Source organism: Sander lucioperca, chromosome 4 (assembly GCF_008315115.2).
Source record: "Sander lucioperca isolate FBNREF2018 chromosome 4, SLUC_FBN_1.2, whole genome shotgun sequence".
In the NCBI taxonomy this organism is placed as follows: Eukaryota; Metazoa; Chordata; class Actinopteri; order Perciformes; family Percidae; genus Sander; species Sander lucioperca.
The window spans coordinates 8,750,686-8,777,633 of record NC_050176.1 but is presented as its reverse complement, the minus strand read 5'-3'; the positions used below and the strand labels follow the sequence as shown (position 1 = coordinate 8,777,633).

General features: G+C 39.7%; 1 protein-coding gene and 1 long non-coding RNA gene across 3 annotated transcripts in view; one reads left to right on the top strand and one right to left on the bottom strand.

The window, feature by feature from the left end:
- Positions 1 to 26,948, bottom strand: part of prkcaa (protein kinase C, alpha, a) — a 164,218-nt gene that overhangs the window by 79,900 nt on the left and 57,370 nt on the right. For both annotated transcript variants that reach the window (XM_031289500.2, XM_031289501.2), the window contains exon 3: positions 26,548 to 26,630. In XM_031289500.2, the coding sequence (XP_031145360.1) occupies positions 26,548 to 26,630 (83 nt within the window). The remainder of the gene's footprint in view (positions 1 to 26,547; positions 26,631 to 26,948) is intronic.
- Positions 774 to 14,035, top strand: LOC116043005. Its single transcript, XR_004103353.1, has 3 exons — positions 774 to 784; positions 12,304 to 12,307; positions 13,872 to 14,035. It is a non-coding gene; the product is annotated as an uncharacterized LOC116043005 (long non-coding RNA).

Below are 26,948 nucleotides of genomic sequence, written 5' to 3'. Positions count from 1 at the left end.
CGTAGTTCTTCTACTTCGTCTTTAATATCAAAACTTTCAAATCTTGCATAAAACATATTAAGAGCATTTGAAAGGTCATCATTTGATCTAAAACCATCAATACACACAGTGCTCTTGTTTACATTATCCTGTATTCCCACAATTTTCTTCATACCAGACCAAGCTGAGCCTAAATTATTTTCTGCCAAGTTTTTTTCTAACTTAACTTTATATGCTTGTTTAGCTTTGAAGATCTCCGTTCTAACCTCCTTCCTTGCTGTTACCCTTTCCAAGTTATCCCCCTGCTTGTAGGCTAGCTTCTTGTTCAGCAAACTTGTTTTAACTGATTTTGACATCCATGGTTTAGTATTAGGGAAAACCTTAATTTTACGTGTAGGCACAATCATATCCTCACAAAAAGTTATGTATGAACATACAACATCTGTCAGTTCATCAATATGTTCACAAGAGTCTTTGAAGACCTCCCAGTCCGTACAGTCAAAGCACCCTTGCAAACAGGCGGTTGAATCTTCTGACCACATTTTGACTTCTCTTGTCTGAGGTTTTTCTCTCTTAAATAAGGGTCTATAAATAGGAAGGAGCTGCACACAATTATGATCGGCAGATCCCATGCCTCGACGCAGAGGTCCAGGGTTTGAGTCCGACCCGTGACGATTTCCTGCACGTCTTCCCCCTCTGTCTCCCCTTTCTCACCTAGCTGTCCTGTCAAAAATTAAAGGCGGAAAATCCCACAAAAAAATAAATAAATATTGGTAACACTTTACTTGAAGGTATCTACATAAGAGTGACATGACACTGTCATGAACACATGACACTGTCATGACACAGTCATGACACATGAACCCTAACCATAACCATAACTTGTCATGACAAAAACCGAATGACACTTACTAAAAGATGTGTTAGCCTATGTCATAAACGTTTATGACTTGTTTATAATGTTTATGACACATTCATGACAGTGTCATGTCACTCTTATGTAGATACCTTCAAGTAAAAGTGTAACCTAAATATTTATTAAATAGCTTTACTTTTCTGAATGAGTCTGTGAGTTCTAAGAAACTCACAGCAAGTTATTCTGACTGCCAAGCTAAAGTCTTCTGACATGAGCAGTTAGATGCTGATGGTCAGCTTATCTGAGCTGTCCATCATCTTGAGTGACTTTAAACTCCTCCATCACATATGACAACTTGAAGTAAACACACAGTAGATGAACAAGTAACACCTCACAGCTAAGGCAATCTGCAGAACAATTATCCATATCCAAAGCAATCAGGTATGGAGTTCCATGGTGTAAAACAGAATCTAGCTTTGACAGCAGGTCTGAAAAACGCCCCTGCCCATAGCGGCTTAGTAACCCCTGTGCAGAATAAATGTCCAAATAATATTTTAACTTGTATTCTGTTAAAAATTTAAGCTGCAATGGCCAAATATTTTTAGTCATTTTGTCAAATTATCATTTCCGTGGGTAATAGAGCAAACACTTCACAATCAATTCAAATTCTGTCAAAATTCGCAGCCCCAACCACGCTGCTGCACACAGGCCAGCAGTCAGTAAGGACAGACAAGAAAACGAGACAGGTAAATAGACAGTAGAGAGATAGAAAGAGAGAGGGCTTGTGCCACAGCTGCACTTACTCATGTCCACCCACACACAGCTGATCCTGAAGGATTATCTCCCCTCCTTCCCCCTTTGTATTGTTCCCTACATCTAGATGAATGAGCGATGGCGACTAAGAGCCATATTCAGCTGCAGATGGATCATGTATTTTTACCAACTGTCACATCAGCTTTTGATGGGAGAAAAATGTTTTAAATGTTCTCAGATAATGGAAAACACTCACAACTAAAAGACAGAATGATAACAGGCAAACCAAGGTGATGGTGGTAAATCAACAAAAAACGTCCAGTTCCTTGAGCCTTGACAGCAGCTTCACACATGTGTGCCTGTCAGACTCTACGAAGTGGTCAATCACTGCGACAGACCATGAAAACTCACACTTACTCTCCTGAATTGGCAAAATGATAGTATGTCTGTAAGAATGAGAGTGTGGATGTCTCAAGCTCAGTTCCTGTTTGTGCTGTGTCTACAGTCATTTGTATTATTGATTAAAATATATAACTGTTAAAGGTGCAGTAGGTAAGACTTATAAAACTAACTTTCTGTCATATTTGCTGAAACTGACCCTACGTCCCAGTAGAACTACATGAAGCAGGTAATTAAAAAAAAATCTGGCTCCTCTGGCACCACCTACAGCCTGTAGTGTGATTTGCAAAAATCCACAGCTCCCTGTTCAGATGCACCAATCAGGGCCACGGGGGGTGTCTAACTGCGTGTCAATCACTGCTCATGCAGATGCATTCATTCTCCCTTGTGGGGGGAGGGGCTTAAGAGACCGTTTTGGGCTTTAGCGGAAAAGGGGGAGGGACTGAGAAGTTGTCAATGTTCAAATATTTTGGCTAAATCCTGGATCTTCGCAATCCTACCTACAGCACATTTAATTAGTGGATTATTCTTGCTGACCAACAGTAAAACAAGACTAAGAGTCTACCATAACTGTTAATGTCAGCATTCAAACATGCTCACAATGACAATGTTATCTTGCTGATGATAAGCAGGTATAATGGGTTGTTATTAGCATGCTAACATTTTCTAATTAGCACTACACAAAAAGTACAGCTGAGACTGAAGGGAACGCCATTAGTTTTGCAGGTATTTGGTCATAAACAAGTATTGGAAACATTTAAATTTTTACCTGATAATGGCACTAGATGAAAAGGATAACCATGGGTTATTACAATTAATCCTGAGGGAGATAATGTATCTGTGTACAGACTTTATGGAAATCCATCCAATAGTTATTTTACCCAAAACAACAACAAAAAATATGAACATCATGGTGGCCCTAGAGGGAGAAGTCAGAGGTTGTCTTTAGGACTCCTCCTCTGGCGACCATGAATGTCTTTACAACATTTCATGGCAATCCATCAAACAGCTGTGGAGCTTTTTCAGTCTGGACCAAAGCAGTGGACTAACATTGCCATGCTGCTAGCGTGGCTAAACCCAAGTATACTCAATTCACAATAAACTCTAACATACTACATTTTGTAGTTTTACTTCATAAATTACTTAAATTAATCAATTACTAATCATACTAGTAACTGAATAATTTTCTGATTCTCCTCATAGCCAACCTCTCAAAATGAATTAATCTGTCAGCTCTGAATGATTTGCAAAGTGTCATTTAGTTCAATAGTGCAAGATGTAATGTGCAGAAAATTAAACTGGTAAATTAATGTACCCAACTTCACATCACTGAGCACACTAGGTTGTCCATTAACACATCTTTTCTGCAAGCTGTGGGATGACAGGGTTTACCCCTGTGGCTTCTACCCCCTATTACAGCCTAATTGTGTCTTAATGGGAAATTCAAGACCGACTGGGTGGCGCTGCCTTACCAGAACAGCAGGGGAAGCAGAGTGTAATGCCAATAACAATAATGAAGGTAATCACTAGGCTCAACACAAGAAGGCCATTATAGCAAAACAAAGCCAGGGGATGTTACATGTTGACTGGATGATGCAGCAAGGAGGTTGTCCTTTGGCTACTGGTAATACGAGAGTCAATATGATTGTCCAGATGTCACATGCACAGACAGGGAGCAATTTTACATCATGTTGTGCAATAGAGTAGAATACTATCTATATTTCTTGTGGTTGGTGTACCTAATCCTAATCCAGCAAACAATTAATAGTTTTGTGCTGGTATGAGTGCATCATGCAGTAGTATGCATGTAGTTACAGACGAAAATGTTCACACTAAGCCATTTGGTATAAACAGCTCTGTATAAAGCTGAACAACAGAAAAATAAGAAAGGAAATTTCTAGTAAATTCTGATTAGCATGAACACAACGACACAGAATAAACATACAGTCACTGGTTAGATAGGGAGTAATCAATCACCCCCATACATATCAAATAGTGATAACAATGATTGTTGAAAACATTGACCGATGAGGATAATAAGGAAAAAAACAGACACAGATGTTTTCCTTCAATTTGTGGTAGCAGAACACATGCCTCCACCACTGAGCTTCCTGACAAATACACAAAGACGGTCAACTAAACTAAGCTTAACCAATTTTGTTTACTGGACTAATTTTGGCCTGAGAACTACGGTAAATGAGTCTACTTCCTTTGTAACATGTCCAGTAGTAGACACTAATTATTCTTAGTTCAAGATCAACAAAGATAAAGCCAACCCAAACTTTCTATTGAACGACATATTTGTCCACGCGATCATGAAAAATCCTCATATGGGAAATTCACTACAAACTCAGCAGTTTGTACATTATTTTTAAATAACCTCAGAGCAAATTTACCTTTGACTAATCCCCACATTTATTGTAGAATTTGCCCTGCACTTATCCCAGGCTGATTTCCATGGGAAGCCACAGATCAAAAACAGACACAGGGCAGAAGGCTGATCAAAAGACTGGAAGCAACCAGAAGATAGTGATGAAAACAGAAGCACGGAGGTCAGCACAGTGATGTCGGCTAATTAGCCAGGCTCTCCAATTCAGTTTAATTAGCAAACAGGACACCAACCAGGCCCTGTTAATGAACAGTTTGGCAGGGTAAAGTCGGGGCTTCCCAGCAGAAGGAGAGGAGGGGGTGGAGGGGAGGAGAGGGGAGGGTGATGTTAAAGACTAGGGTCACCCTCCATCCTGCATACACTGTTTAAGTCAGGATGAGATAAATAATGAAAATGCCATCTTGTTGTGTAATAGAATATACAAATCCTACTTTTTCACCCTGTGGACACTGGATCATGTGGTGATTTTAAGTACAGTACATCATAAAGTCTGCTGGTTAATAACTTAAAAAGGATTGCATTTTAAACACTGTCATAGAAATTACAACTTCATAACTTAAGAAAAACCAAAAAGTCAACATGCATGTTGTCTCGCTTTGTCAGACCATCCACACGCAGAGGAGGGTCTGGCTAGTCCACATAGCATTCCGGGATGGGAGAAAAATATGCTCTGGTTTATTGGCATTTCTTGAAACCAATCACAATCGTCATGGGCAGCGCTGAGCTTCGCACAGAGCCGCTGTGCAAATAGTCGTGCGAGAAAACTCAGATTTAACAGATAGTCTAGCTAGCTGTCTCAATTTACCCTGCAGAGATCTGAGGAGCAGTCAACCATAGTCCTCATAAATCCACCGGAGTTTAAAATTCCAATACAAAGAAAGCAGAAGGAAACAGACATTGCCGAAAATATATGCATTCGGCGGAATTTCCTGCTAGACCGGAGCAATCCCAGAAGTGGAACATCAAGGACTATAAGTGGATCAATAGACTAACATGCATGCAACACAACAGCAACATCCTTGGTTTCAACGCACACAGGGACATTGTATATTTATACTTTGAATATTCCAATAAACAAAAACACTAAAAATATAACTGTAGTTGACAGATAGCTTGGTGCTGCATTTAACTCAATTTCACTTTTTAGAAGAAAAGTAATGTAACCCTGATTACGTTTTTGCACTGTGTGCCTTGCATCTAGTTAATCAGTGTCAACATGAACACCTGCAGGCTATATTGAGAGTGTGCTTGGTTTGTATTATGCATTTATGCATGTAATATTTAGGCAGTTAGACTGTACAGCATTAGACACATTCTTCACTATGAATTTTAAAGCTCGTCACTACTAGTACTACATCTACATGAATTTACTTATTTAAGAGGTTTCTATAACAACAGATACCATGTGCACACAAAGCGCATATTCATTCGTAGAGTCATAGTTAACAGGTATAATAGGCGGGAAATGGCAATACCATATGGGCTATGAAGCTACTACACATTGATGCAGTGTAACACGTTTAGCAGACAAAATCCAAAAGATTTCTGAATTTGCATAATGCATTCTGAAAACTGAAATACTTGAAAACTTAACTAACAGCATTCTGCAAAGTCCCACAAAATTGTTGACTATGTTCTAATAATATAATATTCTACATCTGTTTTTGACTGGTAGGTGTGCCATGTTGTAAACCCAGCAACTCTAAATGTGTGGTACATTGTTGAATCCGGATGTTTTGGAGGTGCAGACAGAGAAGAAGACCTGTGCTCTTCTCTGAAATAATCCCCTGATTAGAGCAACTAAGGCAGTTAACATTGCCATTGATGGTAAAATACAAGTCCAAGTGGTCAACTCTTCTCTGCTTTTCAATTTGATCCCTCCCACCGCCCATCATACAATAACAATAACCCAATCAATAACTCTATCTAATCTCAGAATGCAAAGTAAATATTAAGGTCATTCTGATAAGAAATTTAAATGTTGTGAAACTCCAGACAGGACAGGGCAAGGTATGCTGAAAAACAACTGCATGTTGGCTGTATGTACACTAGAGGATGGATACCCGAACCGAGCCCGTCCATACCTGACGGGCCGGGCCGGGTTCGGACAGATATTTAGAAATGATGTTCGGGTTCGAGTCGGGCTCGGTCACATCAGCACGATAAGGCATTGAACATTTTATATTAAAAAAGCTTATTATGTAGGTGTGCGCCTGTGTTAACGTGTGCTTGTTGCCCCGTGTGCGCTGATGCGCTCATCTGTTGACATTTCCGAATGCCTTCCTACAAACGTACATGTGTCATTAGTATGAGAAAAAAAAAGAGATTTTAACTGTGTCGGGCTTGGGTCGGGCTCGGACATAAATATTTTAATGCCTGTCGGGCTCGGGCTGGGCTCGGTTACTGCTCTGTCGAACACGGGCAGGGCTCGGACAGAAACATGCGGCCCGATCCGCACTCTAATGTACACGTAGTGGGCGCCAAAACTATATGTGTGTTTGGTGCTGCAGCAGGACAAAGAAAAGACAGTACGTAAGTTTACGCACACACAATAAACCAGGTTACTCTGAGAGCTCAGGTTACGCAGCAACACATTTATCTGCACTGTAGTAACCTGGTTACTGTATACCTGTATATATATGGTACATGCAGGAGATCAGTAACCCAATTTCTTATCTATCCCTGCAATTATTGTGAAACCATTTGTTACTTATTTAACTTTTATAGTGATACATGGCCTCCTTCCAATATGTGTTTGAATTTTACAAATGGTCAACTGCTTAGTTGTGGAAACCAACTTGTTCAGACCTCTTAGGGTTATTTGGTGTTTTAGCTTTAGTTGGATTTTGCATGGAATTATTCTAAATACAGTATGAGGATGTAAAGCTCTGTGTAATGATATTTCCTTTCATCATGCCGCTCTGCTGTCTTAACAGCTTCCCTGTCTGAAGTCTTTGCTATGCACTTGCATAAAGTGTTGTGGAGTAACTACTTACATATAACGGTGTTATGTAATTTAATTACAAAATAAAAGTAACTGTAATCCGTTAGTTACTGTGAAGAAATGTGTAATCAAATGTGTAAACAGTTACCAATGAAAATGTTCATGATTACATTGGGGGTTACATCTGAATATTTTCTGTAAATAGCTAGGCTATATGTTGACCAACATTAATTTTGTTGCTTTGCATGTTTTTCATGTGCAAAATCTATTTTTTTTGCCATTTCTAGCCACAGCCGTTTAGTAAAGTTTGATGCTATTCTGCCATTTTATGCTTTCGAATGGTTCTCCTGTTTAAATTTGCACCGCCACCCTTCTGACAGTTAAATTGCCCCTCAAGCTGTCTGAGAGTTGGCACTATGGCTATGGATAAAAATGTGTTCCAGTGCTGGAAATATGAAAAAAACATTTCATACAAAAATCTGGAAAGGGTTCAAACATAACCGTGCAATGCAAAGATAGTTTGCCAGTGGTCAAAATGATATTGACATTGAAAATGTCAATGTCCAGACTGATCTCATGAAGTGGTGTATGTATGACACGTCAATTCATATGCCATTTTTGGCGTGTTATCAAGACGCAAACTCGCTTTTTTGCGTGCTTATCAACACCGTTTGGCCTCCATTGACTTACATTACCTTGCGATTGCGTGTGAATTTACGCCGTAGCGAGTAGTATGAAAGGGCGAAAATCCGCGTTTCCTAAACTCAACCGTCGCTTTCTTCTGTGTACAGATAACACGCCACTTGACTTAAGAAAGTGGGCGTGTATGTTTACGCGGAGTCATGATGTCATGTTGCAATGTCCAACATCTGCAGGTATGCAAGTTAGCTTACAGTAATGTAAGCAGTCATATTAAAGTGATCATATTATGCTCATTTTCAGGTTCATAATTGTATTTAGAGGTTGTACCAGGGTGGTTTAATTTTCTTTTTTTAACTTTTTGTCATACTGCACATTGCTGCAGCTCCTCTTTTCACTCTTGGGAGTCGCACATGTGCAGTAACTAGGTAAGGACTGCTAGCTTGTCAGTTGCAGAGTATGAGGGCGTGCCACGCTAGCAGCTAGGCGAGCATTATAACGTGTTACAAAGTGACGAGCGTTCGTCACGGAAGTAAAGGCTGGACTACAACAGAGCTGTTTGGAGCAGTTGGTGAACAGTCCCTTTGGGGTGGACTTTGGGCTTTTTCACTTTGTAAACCTATAACATGAACAAAAAGATAAATAACACAATAAAGGAAAGGGGGGAAAAAAGCCCAAAAGCATAATATGAGCACTTTAAATAAAGTAGGAAAGACATGCCTACATTCCGTGTGACACACTAGGCTTCTAATGTGTACTGAAGACATATTTTGGCACCATATTTTGCTTGGTGCATATGCCTTGATATTTTGTTGTTTGATTGTTTTGTTACGATTTTAAATGTATGACCTCAGAATGATCTCATATTAAAAAGAGATGTAGAAGTCGTTGTGGTCACTGTTTTTCAAAATTAAATTATTATAATCTTAATTCATGTTATCAAGGATTTTAAAAGGAGTTTGACGGTAGTCAGTGTTAGGTACTGCTGTAAGGTTAACACTACCAGGTTTAAACATTTGAGAATAGTTAACATTCATTAGAAATTTAGAAAAGTAATTAAAAAGTAATTATATGTAATGTTACATTACTTTTGATAAAGTAATTAAAATAGTTACACTACTATTACTTTTTAAATGGGGTAACTTGTAATTGGTAATTTATTACATTTCCAAAGTAACCTAGCCAAAACTGCTTGCATACTATACATGTGAAAAGCCAATTAGAAACCTGGTTACGCATGTACATGGCCAAGAAATTGGCTTTTCCCAGGCAGAGAAACACTTACAGTAAGTGCATGCACACTGAGTGAAGGACTGTGACTGCTTCTCGTCTCTGAACTGATGCTATTCTCACTTCATTTGTGAACCAACAAGACAAAGACTTGTTGTGTTAACCCTTCTACTCTGAATGGTATAGCATTCATTCAGAATCAAAACAATACTGACAGTTCTATTTTTTGGATTTTATTGCATGGAAGTGCAGCAGTCATCAAAAAGGCTGGGTAGCTAATACAGTCCACCTGCCTCCCACAGAGTCAAAAGAGATCTGCCTGGTGTGACATTTGCAGCCACACAGAGAGAGTGTGTGTGAAATGAGACATACTGATCGTCACTTTATCTCTGTCATTTCCTTCATTTACCTATCTCTTTGACCCATCTGTTCCCTACAGGACTGAGAAAAAGGTTTTTACAGTGCTGTTTGAAGGTGAACAATTTCCATCGTCAGACAAGCACTGACCGCCACTAAATTCCCCTCTGAATTTTCTCTCTGCACACCTCACCTAATACTCTCCCTCTTTTACCCATCATCCCTCACTGGGAGGTGACATTTGAAATGGAAGTGACAGGAGGCTCCTCCCTGTATCAGTTTTTGATACAGGGATTAATGCATGCATGCGTGCGTGCGTGCGTACTTGGAAAGGCACAGCAGGATGGTTTTCAATTACTCCAAATGGGTGTTTTGAAAAGGGTGATGAAATGTGTGCCTGTTTGATTATCCCCTAAATCAATAGCTGCAGCTACAGGTTGGTGTATTGCAATTAAAAACAATTACTGAAAAGCTTTTTTTCTTAAATGAGCTATTTTTGTTTGATTTGGGAGTTGATTTTCAGTAACAGTATCTTGTACCTGTGTTAAATATTTCCCTACTATGTACAGCTACTCTGTGTACTCATTTTCAAGAGTCATTGTCAAAACCAATTTACATAGTACTAATGACACCATGACAATTTGTTGAACAAAGCATGGCGTTCTGTGTCACCTAATTCTGCCACTGCAATTAAATGGTCAACTTTTAATTATATTTTACATCATATTAATCACATTTCCCTCCTACAACCAAACCCTATTGTATTAAAAAACTGGACACACACAGGCATGTTTATCAAATTGTTTTGCGGCATGTAACAGAATGGCTGAAATGACTCAATCAACAGCAGCTAGCAATCCCTTTATTCCACCAGACACACAGGCGCAAACACATCTTTGCTGCTGGCTACTTTCTAGTAAATATCGTCATCTTGGACTACAGATAGGAGTAAAAGCTGTGGTTACAATCTAGTGTAATCAACATTTCCCTCGGGATGAATAAATTATCTATCTATCTATCTATGTAAGTGAGCAGAGGCTTGGAAGAGAACAAAATTGAGCTATCATTTATCCAGACATGAGGTGTTGGGCTAGGCAAGGTTACTATTTTTAGCATATAAATCACCACCCTGATTCCTCTTGGCCTTTCACTAAGCTGCTGAGTGCTGAGAGGGAGGGCAGGTTGCCACCACAGCTCACAGGGGGTTTTCCTTGCCGTGTTGTATCGGTTAACACATCTGTCTGCTAGCAGAGCAAGAGATAATGGCTGACATTTTTAAACGTTGTCAGGGCCCAAGTTGCCTTTTTGACTGACTTTGTATAAATGAATGCCATCTATCACAGTGCTGTTCTAGTGGTATAATGGAGATTGGGTGCTTTGTTCCTGTAATATTCATGGACAAGCTTGAGGATATGTAGCCAGTTGTTCAACTCTTCACTGGTTCAGGAGCTTGTTCATTAAACAGTCCATGTATGCCTGACTGATAATAGAGCACCCACACACATGGACACTGCAGAGATGTGTTCCTCTGCAGACGCTGGTTCATTAGCATCACCGCACATAAATGCTGTGAGTGACATCCACAAGGTCAGGAGAGGACAAGGGAGTCTGTCATGGCTGTCACATTGGCTGGAAGATGACTGCACTGTTTACTACCTACTATTCCAACCTTTTTTCCATCACGGTAACAAGTAGAAAGAAACAAATGGAGAAAAAAATGAAAAAAGCCAGAATAAATTGCTTTATCAGACACAGGCTGTCCATCTGTCAGGTGCTTAATTATTAAAAGAACTTCCAAAAATGTATCTAATAGCCAAGTCTTGGCAGAGACTTTTTTCACTGTAATGAGCCAGCATATACAGGGGCAGTGGCTTGGCTGTTCAACTCTGCTCTCTGTGGTCTTTTGGACCTGTTTGGATTGCAGAAACCTCAATAAATATTAGCTTGTGTCCATGCAATCAATTTAGTGCCTGCACCTGTGTTTGTGTGTGTATTTATGTGCTTGGTGATTTAATTACAGACTTGTGGAATACTTTGACTTCTTCAGGCTTGTTCTTTAGCCCTGCAAAACATCAGGAAGCCTAATAATTCAGTAAACATATTGTAGTGCCTGGTGTGAAATGGAGTTTGTATGCAAAGATCTTCCTGAAGAGAGGATAGAAAGAAGGAAAGCTTCTCATATTTATATTTTATATAGACCCAGATCAAGTGTTACTCCATGGATAACCATGGATCTACTGTATAACCTAATTTGATAAATATAAATGTAGAAAATATAGTAGGCCAACTCGGCTACTTGGCAACTCGGTCAGCTAGTAAGTCAGTATTCCTTCAAATCATGCTTTCAACAATTACCGCAAACATTTTCAGTACAAAGCTGGCACAATAAATGCCAGCAACAATCCAGCTTAAGCACTGCTTAAGTGAACGGCCAACCTTTTGGAAAGATGATCACTTTCCAGTGTCTAATCAACTGTTTGCTTGGTAAGTGCTCAGTTAATAGCTTGTCTTTCCTTGCCTCTGCATTGCAGGTTCACCTGCGATGAATAACACAAGTAGAGAACTCTATCTAATTCTCTTGAGATGCAGAAGAAGGAGAGAGGCAGGCTGTAACTTGTATCATTCTATTTCTGGAGTTGAGCTTCAGACCTACTGCTGGTTCAGCTTAAGGCCCACTGTTACATGCAAGGTCAAGTTTAGACTTCTCACTCCACTCAGGCTTCTGTTTCAAGTTTTTTCGTCTGCAATGACATGCAGGGCAGTTATAGCACATCTGCCTGTTTGACAGGATCTTTAAGAAAACATGACTGTACTGTACCTTTACACCACCACCCAAGATAGTAGTTTGCTTTGAACACAGTGATGGTGTCAGCAAGACAAAGGTAAGATAATGTCAAGAATTATGGAAGACTGAGTCACGTGGGACGCCGAGTAAGATGGCTGCTCAGTAGAAGCTGTCCTAAACCCCACTAACTAAATCCAATTAATCCGATCATTTATCCGCATTTTTTCAAAGCTAAATATCTTGATACCGAACCCTCAACTACGGGAAGCAATTAATCTGCTGGAATATGGCTACATCTTCAAAATATTTCAAGAATACAAGAGTGAAGAATGCTCCTATGGAGTCAATCGATGCTAGCCCAAAACAGCAGCCGGCGCAACATGCTAGTTTGGAAAGCCTCTTTGCTGAAGTGATTAAAATGAGCACGACGCTCCACACAGTGGCATCCGATGTGTCAGCGATTAAAGAGACTACAGCAGAATTGAAAAATGCAGTAAATGCTATGCAAGAGCGACTGACAAAAGCGGAAGGTCGAATTTCTGACATAGAGGACACCACTCACCAACTGGTAAACGACCATGATCTACACAGTAAGTGCATAGAGACTCTGTGGAATCGTGTGGAAGATTTGGAAAGTAGAAGCTGTCGTAACAATGTCAGACTGCTGGGTTTGAAAGAGGGCACTGAGGGGGACAACATGACAGCGTGCATAGAAAAGCTGTTGTCAGAGGGTCTCGGTATGGATATTCATGATGAGTTCGAAGTCGAAAGAGCACATCACTCTCCTGGATCCCGTCCGAATGAGGGTCAGCCTCCTAGGCTGGTTATGATAAGATTCCTGCGATCGTCCGCGAGAGACAAAGTGCTTAAAGTTGCCAGAGAGAAAGGTGGAGCAGAGTGGAATGGATGCAAGCTTTCCCTTTTCCCGGACATGATCAATGAGCTAGCTGAGAGGAGGAAAACTTTCACTGCAGCAAAACATCTGCTCCGTGACAAGAATGTGAAGTTCAGACTCGCCTTCGCAGCGACGCTCCGTTTCACACTGAAGGGGAAGAACCGAAAGTTTGAAGATGCGTCGGAAGCTGTCAAATTCATTCAGCCTCACGACAGACTATTGACTAACTGACAGCTAGCTATGTGGTGAGTTTGAGAGAGGTATGATGGGGTTGGATAATGCTTATTATGTTGTGTGTGTGTGTGCGTCCCTTTTCACTACTGTTTAACTTATTTTACTATTTATTTAAATTTATTTTATCGTTATTAATACGTACTGTGTGTATATGTTTATACTTATATTGTTTATATCTTTTTATCCTTCTTATATTTGTATGTGTGACATGCTCCAACAACACCATGACAAATTCCTCGTATGTGCAACGTACTTGGCAATAAAGCCCTTTCTGATTCTGATTCTGTGTGTGTGTGTGTGTGTGTGTGTGTGTCCGGTGCTAGCGTGCATGCGTGCGTGCGAATCTGGTTCCCATCATACTAAAACAGGGACGTGACCGCCTAGCCTTGAGAAGCCCAATCTATTTTCTAGAACTACATAGCACCAGAAGGAAAAAATTGTATATTGATAAAATTCAGAAATTGGAAGCCGAATTGCGTGACATGGAAAAAGATTTGGCCAACCATTATTCTGAACGCTTATTTAAAAACATTTGCAAATGTAAATTTCAAATTCAAGACATTTTTAATAAAAAAAGCAGAACATGCTTTGTTTAGACTTAAGACAGCGTTTTACGAGTCAGGGGAGAAAACTGGTAGACTCTTAGCCAGACAGCTCAAAGAACAAAATGTCGCTCACATAATTCCAGCAATAAGAGTGGGGGCTCTCCTGTGATATCTGCTAAGGAAATTAATGATGTCTTTAAGGAATTCTATGACAATCTGTATAGCTCATCTAATACCCCAAATAAATCAGCAATGCTGGATTTTTTCACAAATGTGAACCTCCCAACTTTATCTGCTGAGCAGGCAGACATTCTTGATAAACCAGTGACTCAGGATGAGGTGAAAATTGCTATTAGAGCTATGACAACAGGGAAATCACCTGGAACCGATGGGTTCCCAGTAGAATACTATAAAAAATATATAGATATAATTACCCCAATATTGACAAAGGTATTTCAGGAGGTTTTTGAGACGGGTACACTGCCACCATCTCTTAATGAAGCGCTTATTTCACTGATTCCTAAGAAAGGCAGTGATCATACGGATCCTGCTAATTTCAGACCAATTAGCCTCATTAATGTTGACAGTAAAATACTGGCCAAAGTGTTGGCCCTAAGGCTTGAAACAGTTTTACCGTACATTATCCACACAGACCAAGTGGGCTTTATAAAGGGTAGATCTTCTACCGACAATCTACAAAGGCTTATACATTTAATGTGGTCACACTCTTCCAGTAAAGCACCAGTGGCCGCCATCTCATTGGATGCGGAGAAGGCCTTCAACAGGGTTGAGTGGGGTTTTTTACGCTCGGCCCTGTCGAGGTTTGGTTTTGGTCCTGGTTTTGATAAGTGGATACAAATAATGTACAGCAATCCCAAAGCTGCAGTCATGACAAACGGATTAACTTCATCATTCTTTAGTCTTTCCAGAGGAACGCGGCAGGGTTGTCCCCTTTCGCCTCTTTTATTTACAATTGCACTGGAACCTCTGGCGGTGGCCATAAGAGAAAACCCTGGCATTAAAGGAGTAGATAGCGGTGGAAGTGAGCATAAAATAATGATGTATGCGGATGATATTCTCTTCCTGACCAGTGACCCTCAAAATTCCTTACCTTCACTAATGAACACCACTGGTAAATACTCCAAGCTGTCAGGTTATAAAATCAACTGGACTAAGTCTGAAGCGATGCCGATATCTAAACACTGTCATCCGCAAGTAGTAACGCAATACAATTTCAGATGGGTTCCAAAAGGCATGATATATTTAGGTATCAAATTATGCTCAGATCTCAGCGAGATAACACTGAACTCTGAACCACTTCTTCAAAAAATCAAAACAAATCTAGGGAAATGGGGAAAGTTAAAGCTTAGCCTGTGGGGTAAAGTTAATGTTATTAAAATGGTAATAGCTCCACAATTCAACTACATATCTATGATGTTGCCGCTTAACACATCTGATCACATTTTTAAACAATATGATAATCTCATTAGAGACTTTCTCTGGGCAGGGAGGAAGCCCAGATTTAAGATGAGCAAAATGTGTGCGCCCAAAGATAAAGGAGGGCTTGGCCTGCCTGATGTTAGACTGTATAGTCTCTCATTTGAAATGGCCAACCATTGGAGAGGAACGGTGTCAGGCTTAGAGTGGGCCATGATAGAAAAGGCTATGCTAACCCATTTCAGCCTATAAATGTGCTATCACAAAATTACAATGACAAAGGGAAAAAGGAGGTCAATCCAGTTGTCAAGCATTCATGTGAGGTCTGGGCAAATGTTCATAAAATGCACAAACTCTCATGTTACAAACAGCCTTATGCCTCGCTTTGGCTCAATCCAGAAGTACAAATAGGGAAGCAGAAAGTGTTTTGAAAACAGTGGCTAGACAATGGAATAAATACAATTAGTGACCTTTATAAAGATGGTATATTTATGTCATTCACTGACTTAGTCCAGAAGTACAAATTGGAAGAGAAAGGAGACTTTTGGAAATACTTGCAAATCAGACACTGTCTGATGAAAAAGTTTCAGCCAGGTGAAGTGAGTAACCCAATTGTTGACTATCTTGACAACCCGTTTAACCATAAGGCGTCAACAGCTAAATTTATTTAACTAGTAGCATATGTGACAATTTGAGATTATTTTGGCAGAGAGACCTTGATTGTGCAATTGACTTGGGTACATGGAAACAGATTATGGCTAATAATGGTAAATATATTAAGGAAGCTAGGAGGAAATTTATTCAGTATAAAATATTGCACCGGTACTACTGGACGCCAAATAGGCTTTTCAAGATAGGTCTAATAAGTACCAACACATGCTGGAAATGTAAAACAGAGAAGGGCACTTTTTTGCATCTCATTTGGGAATCTCTTGGTCAAACCATTTTGGCATAACATATTGGAATTCTTGGGGACATGGGCAGGAGTAACCATGCCAATGTCCCCAAGACTATGCCTTCTGGGAGATAAAACAGAAACACCAACCCTGACAAAAAGCACATATTCAGCTCTGATGGTTGGGATAGCCTCTGCTGCCAGAATTATATTGAGATACTGGAAAACACAGACAGCTAAAGAAATAAATACAAAACTTAAAACATGCTTAACCAGTGAGTGCTTTAAAACTCTTGGCTAATATGGAAGAGTCAAGGAGAGGAATAGATTTTGTAATGTGCTGGCAGGCACTGGTGAGGACAAACTCCCTGCATGAACTGTGAGTCGATTCAGGGTCAAGAGCAGTTCCAACTCTCCCATGTGCTGGTCATTAGTAATACTTAGCATGGTTGGAGCAAGACTGGCTACCAAATAATTGCTGTAAACTAACCTCAGAGGGACTGATGGAATGTGTGTTCTGTGTGTGTGTGTGTGTGTGTGTGTGTGTGTGTGTGTGTGTGTGTGTGTGTGTGTGTGTGTGTGTGTGTGTGTGTGTGTGTGTGTGTGTGTGTGTTTACTTTGGGTACTAAATTGTGTTTGACTATAAGTTTGTGAGTATTTGTGTGAATGCAAAATTTGTAAGAGCATGTTCATTATGTCGTGTGTGTGTGTGTGTGTGTGTGTGTGTGTGTGTGTGTGTGTGTGTGTGTGTGTGTGTGTGTCCGGTGCTAGCGTGCATGCGTGCGTGCCTGCGTGTGAATCTGGTTCCCATCATACTAAACAAACAGGGATGTGACCGCCTAGCCTTGAGAAGCCCAATCTATTTTCTAGAACTACATAGCAATAATAACTGCAATGAGTTCTTTCAGTCAAGGAAACATCAGTGGGAGAACAAAGCTGCACGTGCTATGCCTGGTTGTTCAAATTACAATAAAACTGTCAAAGCTTAAGGCGCAAACCTTAAACTTGTGCCCTTAACAAATTACAAATTAAAAGCCTTGAACCATTGTACAAGTTATGTATGTTATGTAATGTTTACTTTATTCAAATAATTCTCACCTTTTTAACAGTCTCTTATCTTATCTTTTCTGTTTTGCCTAGGTATTTCTGTCCAGCCTGAACAAAATCTGTTTTTGTGTGTTCATATTTAAGACTTAATAAAGAGCCTCTTCAATTCACCAGGCAGGTAATCAATCAGAGATAAACCAAGAGAGCACACATAGCCTTAACAAGTCTTAAACTTGCTTTGAATCGCTGCTCTCTGTTTTTGTGTGTATATCTATACCTACGTGTGAAAAACAGTGTAGGTAAGCAACAGCCTTTCAAATATTTTTTTTCAAGAACTGTGTCAGTGTTGAAAGGTCAAGCAGATGACAACACAGGAGAATTTCTCACAAAAAACTTTGTTGAGAAGGTTTCATGCTGCCAAAAACAGCAATTTATTTCCTCTCCAATGGGAAACATTTCACCAAAAATGATTCAGCAGCTCCCAGTGCACCCACCCATCATCTAGCCTCCAAAAAACACACACATTTGAAAGTATGTAAGCACACACAACCTTCTGCAGCATCTCCCCCCAGCAAAGCCTTGATCACAATACATTGTAGTCATGTCACAGACCATTAGCAAGAGAGACTTAAGATCTGTTAGTGTTCTTTATGATCCTAGACTTTATAAATACCATCAGCAGGCAGCCCAGAGGACTCTCCATCAACTTTAAGTTAACACTAATAATCACTGGAAACAATGATTTATTTCTGAAGAAAAGTGACAAGACATTACATTTTATTTGTCCTGTAACTTAAGGCTGCAATGTATGGAGTAAACCAATTAATTTTGCTTTTTTTTTATCAGTTAAACTCCAGTTTTGGACAAATTTGAATCAATCAAAACAAGAATCCAAAACCTGTTTGAAGAAATCACAATTAAAAGTAATTAGGCTTCAAATAAAGCGGAAATTTATCTTCAGTTATATACAATGTCTGGTCCACTGAAAGCCTTGCTACGTAAATCAATGGGTAATGAATATGCAAATGATCAACGAAGTCACTCAAAAAGTAAGATGACACAGAGTGATTTTGAAGACAGCAACAGATGCCACAACATATGGTACTTTCTTTGGACGTGACACATTAAATGACAAATGTCAGTTGACATTTTGAAAAGATTTTTTGAGCAACAAAGGTTGACACCATTGTTTGTTCAGAGCATACATTTTATTCTTCTTTCCATAATATATAAGAGGATATATAACAAATCCTCTGGGCCTGGGTTGACAGTAAACTTTGCTACATCCCTGCTGAGGATGTATGTCAACGTCTTAATGGAAGCAATAATTTAATATTTCAAAGAAGTATCACATCAACTATTATAGTTACCATACTGGTAAATATGGAAGAAACGTGGTTGGCTTTGTTGGGGAGTTTGGTTTGGAATATTCTGATATTCTCATAATGAATGTGTGTGTGATGTGTTTAATTTACAGTGTACAGACAGCAAAAGAAAGCTATGTTCATATTTCTGTTTTTATAGTTATTTGATAGTTAACAAATGTCCCTTTTTTTTTTAAAACGTGCAGCCGTGATGCTCCCCTCATATCCCTCTAACTGCTGAGTAACTTTCAAGCCATTTACTGTATGCACTGATAAGAATCTAAGAGGCTTGAGGCTAGATGTCAATAGCTCATATCATTTGAGTGTTTACATGCCCACACAATGTTAATATTAATGTAGTCTTTATCGATGACGATTAATTTACGAGATTGCTCCGTTGGACATCCCTCATTTTCAGCCGGATGTCCCTCACCTTCCGCTTTCTTTGTGTTGGCATTCTAAACTCTGGTCGATTTATGAGTACTATAGTTAACTGCTCCTCAGATCTCTGCAGGGTAAATCGACACAGCTATCTGTCAAAGTGTTTTCTGTTGCACGACTAAAACAACTTTTGAACGTACATATGTTCCACCAAAACAAGTTCCTTCCCGAGGCTATTTTGCAGCGGCACCGTGGCCCCATCCGGCGCTTAGCACCGCCCAAGACGACTGTGATTGGTTTAAAGAAATGCTAATAAACCAGAGCACATTTTTCTCCCATCCCGGAATGCTGTGTGGACTAGCCAGACTCTCCTCCATAGCGCTGTGAAGAAAGGTCTGGCAATGCGAGACTTATATTAATGTGACTTCTATCATACAAATCACAGTTTTCAAAGGTGACTCTAATCAACTAAACCTAACTGAATTAAGCTGTTGACATGAATCGTGTCTTAGCAGCAGTGTCCTCATAATCAGATGAAGATGAAGGCACTTTTGTGCAGTTAACGTAATTAAAAATTGATCATTGTTATTTTTCCCATATCTAGGGAAGCTTCTGAACAATGACTATTTTTCAGCAACACACAAACACAGTCACACATTCAACCTGCTCTATAACAACAGCAACAAGAACTGACTATACTTTGATTCCCACATGTCCTCTGCCAAGACTTATGTGCAAGATTAAAACCCTTTTTTGTCTGAAATAAAAGGCAGTGGGTTACAGGGTTAAACAGGCATCAAACAAGCACATCATGCTGTGTCAAAAGAGCGATAACACAACCTTTAATGCATTGTCTATGGTGCATTAATCTGTATGGAGACAGAATTCAAGAAATCTGTTAAGACCCATAGTCCGACTCCCAGACAGATTAATAACTGCTCACTTGTTTTTTATGTTTGTCTGTCAGAGAGCATGGGAACTCAATACATCTATTCTCATCTGCCTGTGACTGACTCTGCTTTCAGTGACAAAGGCTTGAAGCTTAAATAGCAATCTGTATTGTGACTTGTGTGATATTATCTACAGATACAGTATCATCAAGTGGGGGTATAAAGTAGGTTTTGAGAATGCCTCTGTAAACCCACACATTTATTAATATTAGACTGTGTCCCCTCTGGAGACTTAATTCCTTGAGGGTCTGAGATGAGAAGGTTTATGAGCCCCTGTTGTATCACATATAGACAACAAACTATGATGCATGGTCAACATTTTAAGGGAATGTATATCAGCAACATCATTAAAGCAGCCATATTATGCTCATTTTCAGGTTCATAATTGTATTTTAAGGTTGTACCAGAATAGGTTTACATGGTTTAATTTTCAAAAAACACCATATTTGTGTTGTACTGCAGTGCTCTATCTCACTGCTGCAGATCCTCTTTTCACCTGGTCTCTGTTTTAGCTACAGAGTGAGACCTCTTTTCTTCTTCTTCTTCTGTACTATCTTTGATTGCACTGCACATGCCCAGTAGCTCAGATGTAGATCATGTCAGCTAGCTAGCTCCATAGACAGTAAAAGAAAGGCTGTTTCTACAACTTTGGTCAGTTACAAGGCAGGACTAGCTGGGAGACTTCTAAATGAGGGCGCACATGTAAGTAGTTCTTTTGTAGATTATGGTGAACTTGTGTGTGTTGTAGCAGTGCTTTGCTATTGAGAACGAGGTAGTATGCTAGCGTTAGCATGCTAGCGTTAGCCATAGCGTTAGCATGCTAACGCTACGAGCTAATGGTTGCGGTTAGCCTGCTCGTTTCGGCTTGTGACGTCACAAGCCGTGCCGATTTTGAACAGCTCACCCAGAGACTGAAGGCAGGACACATTCAGAAACCGTATCTCACTCTAAACAGCATGGGTGGATTTTTTTCAAAGTTTGTATGTGTGTGGAAGCACCAGAGACACAACATAACACCCCAAATCCCAGAAAAAGTGATTTCTTCATAATATGGGCACTTTAAAATGTATTAAAACAACAGCGCTTTTGTCTAAGCATATAAGAAAATGTCCATTCTGGGGAAATTATTTCTCATGTATTAGTGATCTCCACATTGTTGTAGACACAATCTGTCACATCTTCTTGGTTAAAAACACTGAACATTTATCAAGGCATAAAGTCATTTTGGTTAATAAAAGAAGAAGCCCTGAACCAAAACAAAATCATCATCCAACAGACCTAGTTTCAGTGCATCTACAGTAATCATCAGGAGGGTGCAGCAGTGCATTAGAGCAAACAGGCCTTAAGATCACTGGATAGGACTTGACATTTATGCAGTGCTTCATGTTGTCCTAACTGCTTTGTTATCTGGGAATGATATCTCTTTCCATTTCCCTCTCCTCCCACTTCTTCTCTAAACTCTGACTCACCGACTCACATTTTTTAACTTGGAAGGATGTTCCCCCTTCTTCCTTGATTTCTCATCTAACATGTTCTCTGAGCAACTGGTGTTTATGCAGATATTATAGATGGCGAGCTTTAAACACTCATCTACGACAATTAATACAACTTGGTGATAGAGACCAAATTTCATTAGACACACTATATGAGTAGAGTACATTCGTTCTTTCCCTGTCGAAGGACGTGAGTAGCTGTTATGGGTTTCCTCTCCTCTAGCTACCAGGTATAGAGATATGCCTATCTGGCACTTCTCACAGTGTGATTTTATGTGCATGTCTTGTGTGTTTGCGTCTGCAATGATCTCATTATGCTGAAAAGTGTACCCTGACAGGGCTCTGCACAGCATGTCACCACTCATACAACAAAATTAAATCAGCGCACTAAGCAGTATGGAGTATCAGGTTTCTTTGTGACCATGTTTCCTTGGATGCAGTGCTTGTGCCAAAGCTTCCATAGGGCCGTGTGCAAAAAGCATGTGCAGGACTTGACTCAGTAAGGGGTGGGCGGCTGACTTATGCAGACAACTGATACAAAGCCCATTGTGTCTTCTAAAAATAACAATAATAATAATAATAATAATAATAATAATAATAATAATAATAATAATAATAATAATAATAATAATTATCTACATATATATTTAGAAAAACTAGTTTTAAATGTCTGCATCATAGTTCGCAAAAAGTGGTCAGCACAGGCATTGCTTTATTTTAGGGGGTCAAGCTAAAAAACAAACACAAAAGTTGTATAAGAAGAAAAAGAGAGAAAGGAGGTGTGAGTCTGAAAATATTTATTTTAGAATCAGTGGCTGGCTGAATGGTGAACAGCATGACAAGGTGTTTATAGACAACATCTGGGCCAGAACAGGGCTGTTTCATAGAAATGGCCAACACCCTTGGAAGAAGAAAATGGACTAAAAATACAGATGAAAGGCTCCACTGGCTGTGACAACCCAAGATGCCTGTGGCGCAGATGATGTTATTTAGCTTCACTCCAGTTTAATCTTGTTTTCAATTCCCAAGAAGAGTTTTTGTAATGAGAAGGTGTGGGTCCCAAGCCTTGTCACCAGAACACCTACTGTTCTCAAACCTGCTGAAGTCTGCCAAAACCATCTCTTCCTGTGTGATTTGCCTTTTTAAATATTAGATCACTGCTGCCTATGCCATTACTCATTAATATTACTAATTAGATTGCTCTAAGATTACCTGAAGGCATGCCTATACTTTATGACTGCATCCCTTTAACTGAGTCATTTAGAGGCTGTTTTTGTACCATTTTACTGGTTGATATTGTGACGAAGTGTATTTTCTGGGTGTCTGCTTGAGCTCTGCCAGGCTGCCATGTCACCCTCAGGTCAGTTCTGTCTGTTTCCAAGCAGAGGAGACAGAAAGGGCACTGTGCTGCAGCATAACTGTGTTACTCTGTCACAGATATCTGTGCACTGAACAGCCCTGAGGGGCAAGGGGTGTGTGTGTGTGTGTGTGTGTGTGTGTGTGTGTGTGTGTGTGTGTGTGTGTGTGTGTGTGTGTGTGTGTGTGTGTGTGTGTGTGTGTGTGTGTGTGTGTGTGTGCGTGTGTGTGTGCGTGCGTGCGTGTGTGTTCAGAGGGGAAATCAGTGCACAAAGACTTGCAGATTGCCCCTGGTCATATGTGCTACACTAGGTAAGTGGACATCAATGATGCAGCAGCCACACACCCATGCAAAAGCAAGCACATCAAACCTCTTAGTTTCATCTGCTGAGCCCCTGTAGTGAAACGGGAAACTTTTGCATTATTTATGATCTTGTCCTGTAAAGCACTGAACTTACTCGACCTGCAGGTAACGTTACACCTGGCAGTCAAACGAAAACAATTTGTTAAAGTAAGTGCTTTAATCAGACTAATTGACACTAGCATGGATTGTGCTTACAAGTTATACCAATACTGATTCTGACAAATGATCACTTTAGGGACACATTTTAAACTAACACGATTCCACATGCAATTTTATTTTCATAGATCAATTGTTGAAAGGTCTGAAGAAACCAACAAAAGAGCCATATTTAATTCTTAAGACTTCTAATGACAAACATTTGAGCATTTTCTGCAATTTAATTTTATACTCAACTACACTGTGTCTTTTGGGTACTCCAGCGCTGACACAGCGCTGTGGAGACATGTTCATAAATAAATCAAGAAATACAACAGATAACATAGTTCTGCATGAACTAATTTTATATGTAATTTTCTTACTAGTTTACATGACAATTTCAACAATAATGTCAAATTTGTCATGACATGCAGTAGTTTTGTGGTTTGAGCAGCAAGCCTGTGACCAGAGAAACAGTGATCAATGCCAGTAAAACTGGGAGATGAATTGAACTGTTAGTTCTCTCCTCAAAGAAGATCCTCAAACAGAGCAAATTGCAGAGCAATTCTCACATGTGAGTATGTGCATATCTGCAGTCTACCCTGTCCTTGAAACAACATCCGAGGCTGTGGCTGTGAGGAACAATGTATTCATGGTAAACTAGTCCTGTCAAACCAAGGCTAGTCACTAATGACGAGTAAGCTACTGAACAGATCTGGGAGCCTTGTTGGCGTCTTTGTGCACACTCTCACGGTAGGGGAGTTATAAAACACGGACATGAGTCATAAAATGCAGGTAGCTTACATACTGCAGAACTTCAGGAAATTTGCTGGCTATGGCCTTTCTGGATTGCATGCCCGAGAGGCAGCAAGCCATGTAATATGTGTGTTTGCAATGGCAACAGTACTGCTAGCGCATAGAAATGTACATTAAAAAGGGCGCATCAAATATTCTAATACGGCAAGAGATAACATACTAACATATATTTAAAAGAGATTTGGTTTGTGGTGGCCATGTGGTCACATGAATTGTTATAATGTCATAAAACCAGACGGAGTGCCAGCGTGAACAAAAGACTGAGAATAATTTAACACCCTGGTGCTCTAAGTGAAGTCTGCTCTAGCCTGATTGGATTTCTTCTATTAGTTTCTCTTGTGTGACGTACTGTTAATATATTAAATGAGTATATAGTATGTACTATAACACATTATCCTTATATCTAAGTATGGCAATGACAAATAGCATTAAACAGGCTCTAAAAAAAAAACGATTGGACCACAGGAAGTATACTAAGGGAGGGTTATGAGAGTTCAGAAATGAAATGATATTTGAATGTTAATACAACATTAACAAAGAAAATAACCTCAATTGGAAAAAAAGTTAAACTTAGCAGTTTTTAAATAAGAAAGATTTTTAATGTATCAAACAGGAACAAATGAGGAGCTTCTAGTTGATTAAAAACCAAACAAGATGTACTTGTGCAAAAAATGTATTGGAAAACTGGGCTCACTGCAACACACAGATGTCTAAAGTCGACTGTCCTGCTAGCGATAAACCTGATGTCCCCTCACTACTCTGAACCCCAGTGACTGCTCAAATCGAGAATCCCCGGCTCAGACTATTTTCTAATGTTACAGCTTCCGTGTCATCCGTGGCGGGCTCTATTTAAAGAGTCTGGGTTGATGATCTTGAATGACACACTGACATATCTCCAGTTACAGAGGCCATGCCATGCTGCTATAACGCTTAGGGGCTAGGCATGCCCGGCAGGCAAGCAGGCATGTAAATGGAGTTTTGAAACAAATACATCTGCACACACGTTTTAAAGATATTGATTTGATCCAGCACCCATCCTATTGAGCATGCGTATGTGCATTTCTTTTTTATTGTTTCTTATGTAAATGGTGTTTCACACTTAGCAAGCAGGTAAGCAGTGGCTGATAGCACAAAGCCGGTAATAGAAGCCGCTGAAGAGGCGAATGGAAGACCTCATTGAATGTGTCATACAAAAGCTGAAATTTATTCAGCATCTCAAAGTATGTCGACGGTCCAATGAAATACTTTTTATTGCGTTTGTTTGTAACAGAAAACTACAATAATCCTAAATCCCACTTTTCTAGTTGATTAAATTACCCAGCAGAAAACTAATGTACAAAATATATGACTGTATGAACCGTAGAGCTTCATTGACAATTTTCTATTTATTGAATAATATCAAGAAGCTAAACTAATTCAAAATTAGCATTTCCACAGTGTAATTAGTATATCTGGACTACTATTAGAATTATACCTAGATTCTTTTTTTATCATTAATTCAGACAGGTGCAAGCAACCAGCTGTTAGTACTGTGTGTATCTCTGGCCAAGACGGATACAGGTGTATTGGCTGTGGCCACCACTCCTACATTTCCCATCTGTATTTGGGTCAGAGCAGGTCATTGCTAATGGCACAGTAATCTGCCAAGCAGCTTTTCTGTGAACTCAGTCCTGCTGGGTGAATAAGAAGCGTAATTCAGAGTAAATATATTACTTTTATTGCATTATCACAGGAAGAGAATATTCTAAACGCTAGTTCTTCTTAAGGGGTTACGGACAGTGACTCACTAAGTGGAATATTTAAATGTGAAAACTGTGACTTGACTTAAACATTAACACTGGATGAATTAAATGCTGCTGCTGGGATGTAATCATGAGTCGACTAAAGTTAACATTTTAGTGATCTTTTTTGAATAAAAAATTAGAGCTCTTCTTTTGAGATCTATTAAAGCAAAGATGCTAAGCTTGTATTATCAATGTAAACTATACATTTTTCCTTTTTTATATGTGAGTCAATTTGCTGTGAATATTTAGCTTGTCATCAACATCACGATAAAGAATGGTGATTTTATAATTTCAATCATCTACATGTTGTTTAAACTGAAACTTGGGAACAACAAGGATACATGGCAACTCTACAGCTCTCAAAGAGAGCAAGAGTGTTAAAAAAAAAGAGGCAGGCCTGGTAGACACAACTGCATTTTGGCTGGATTGGCATACTGTATGCACTTCAGTATAATGACAGGAAAGGCCCCTCCTCGCCGACAAACACATGAGAGGCAACAGCTGGGCTACGGTTACTTACGTCTGTGTCGGGCCCCTTATCTGCCCCTGGGCAGCAGAATGTGACTAATTCATGGCACCTCTTGTGGACCACAAAACAGCAAACTGCAGGGGAAGAAAAGACATGAGAGAAGGCCGTTAAGAGAGAGATGGTAAGAGAGATTTAGAGGGAGAGAAATATACAGACAGATGGAGACAGACAGACAAAATGATAAAAACAGTGTATTACTGTTGACTGATATGTAGAAAGACACAAAAAAGAAGAAAACAAATCTGATAACACAGAGAGATTGAAAAAACGCTGATGTCTGAGCTAGGCTTTTTACCATGTGTCCAGATGGCCAGCCCTGCCTGCAGGCTGACTGCTCTTATTGCACAGTACAGTGCCACCTCCTCACTGACATGACAGGCACTAAGGCAGAC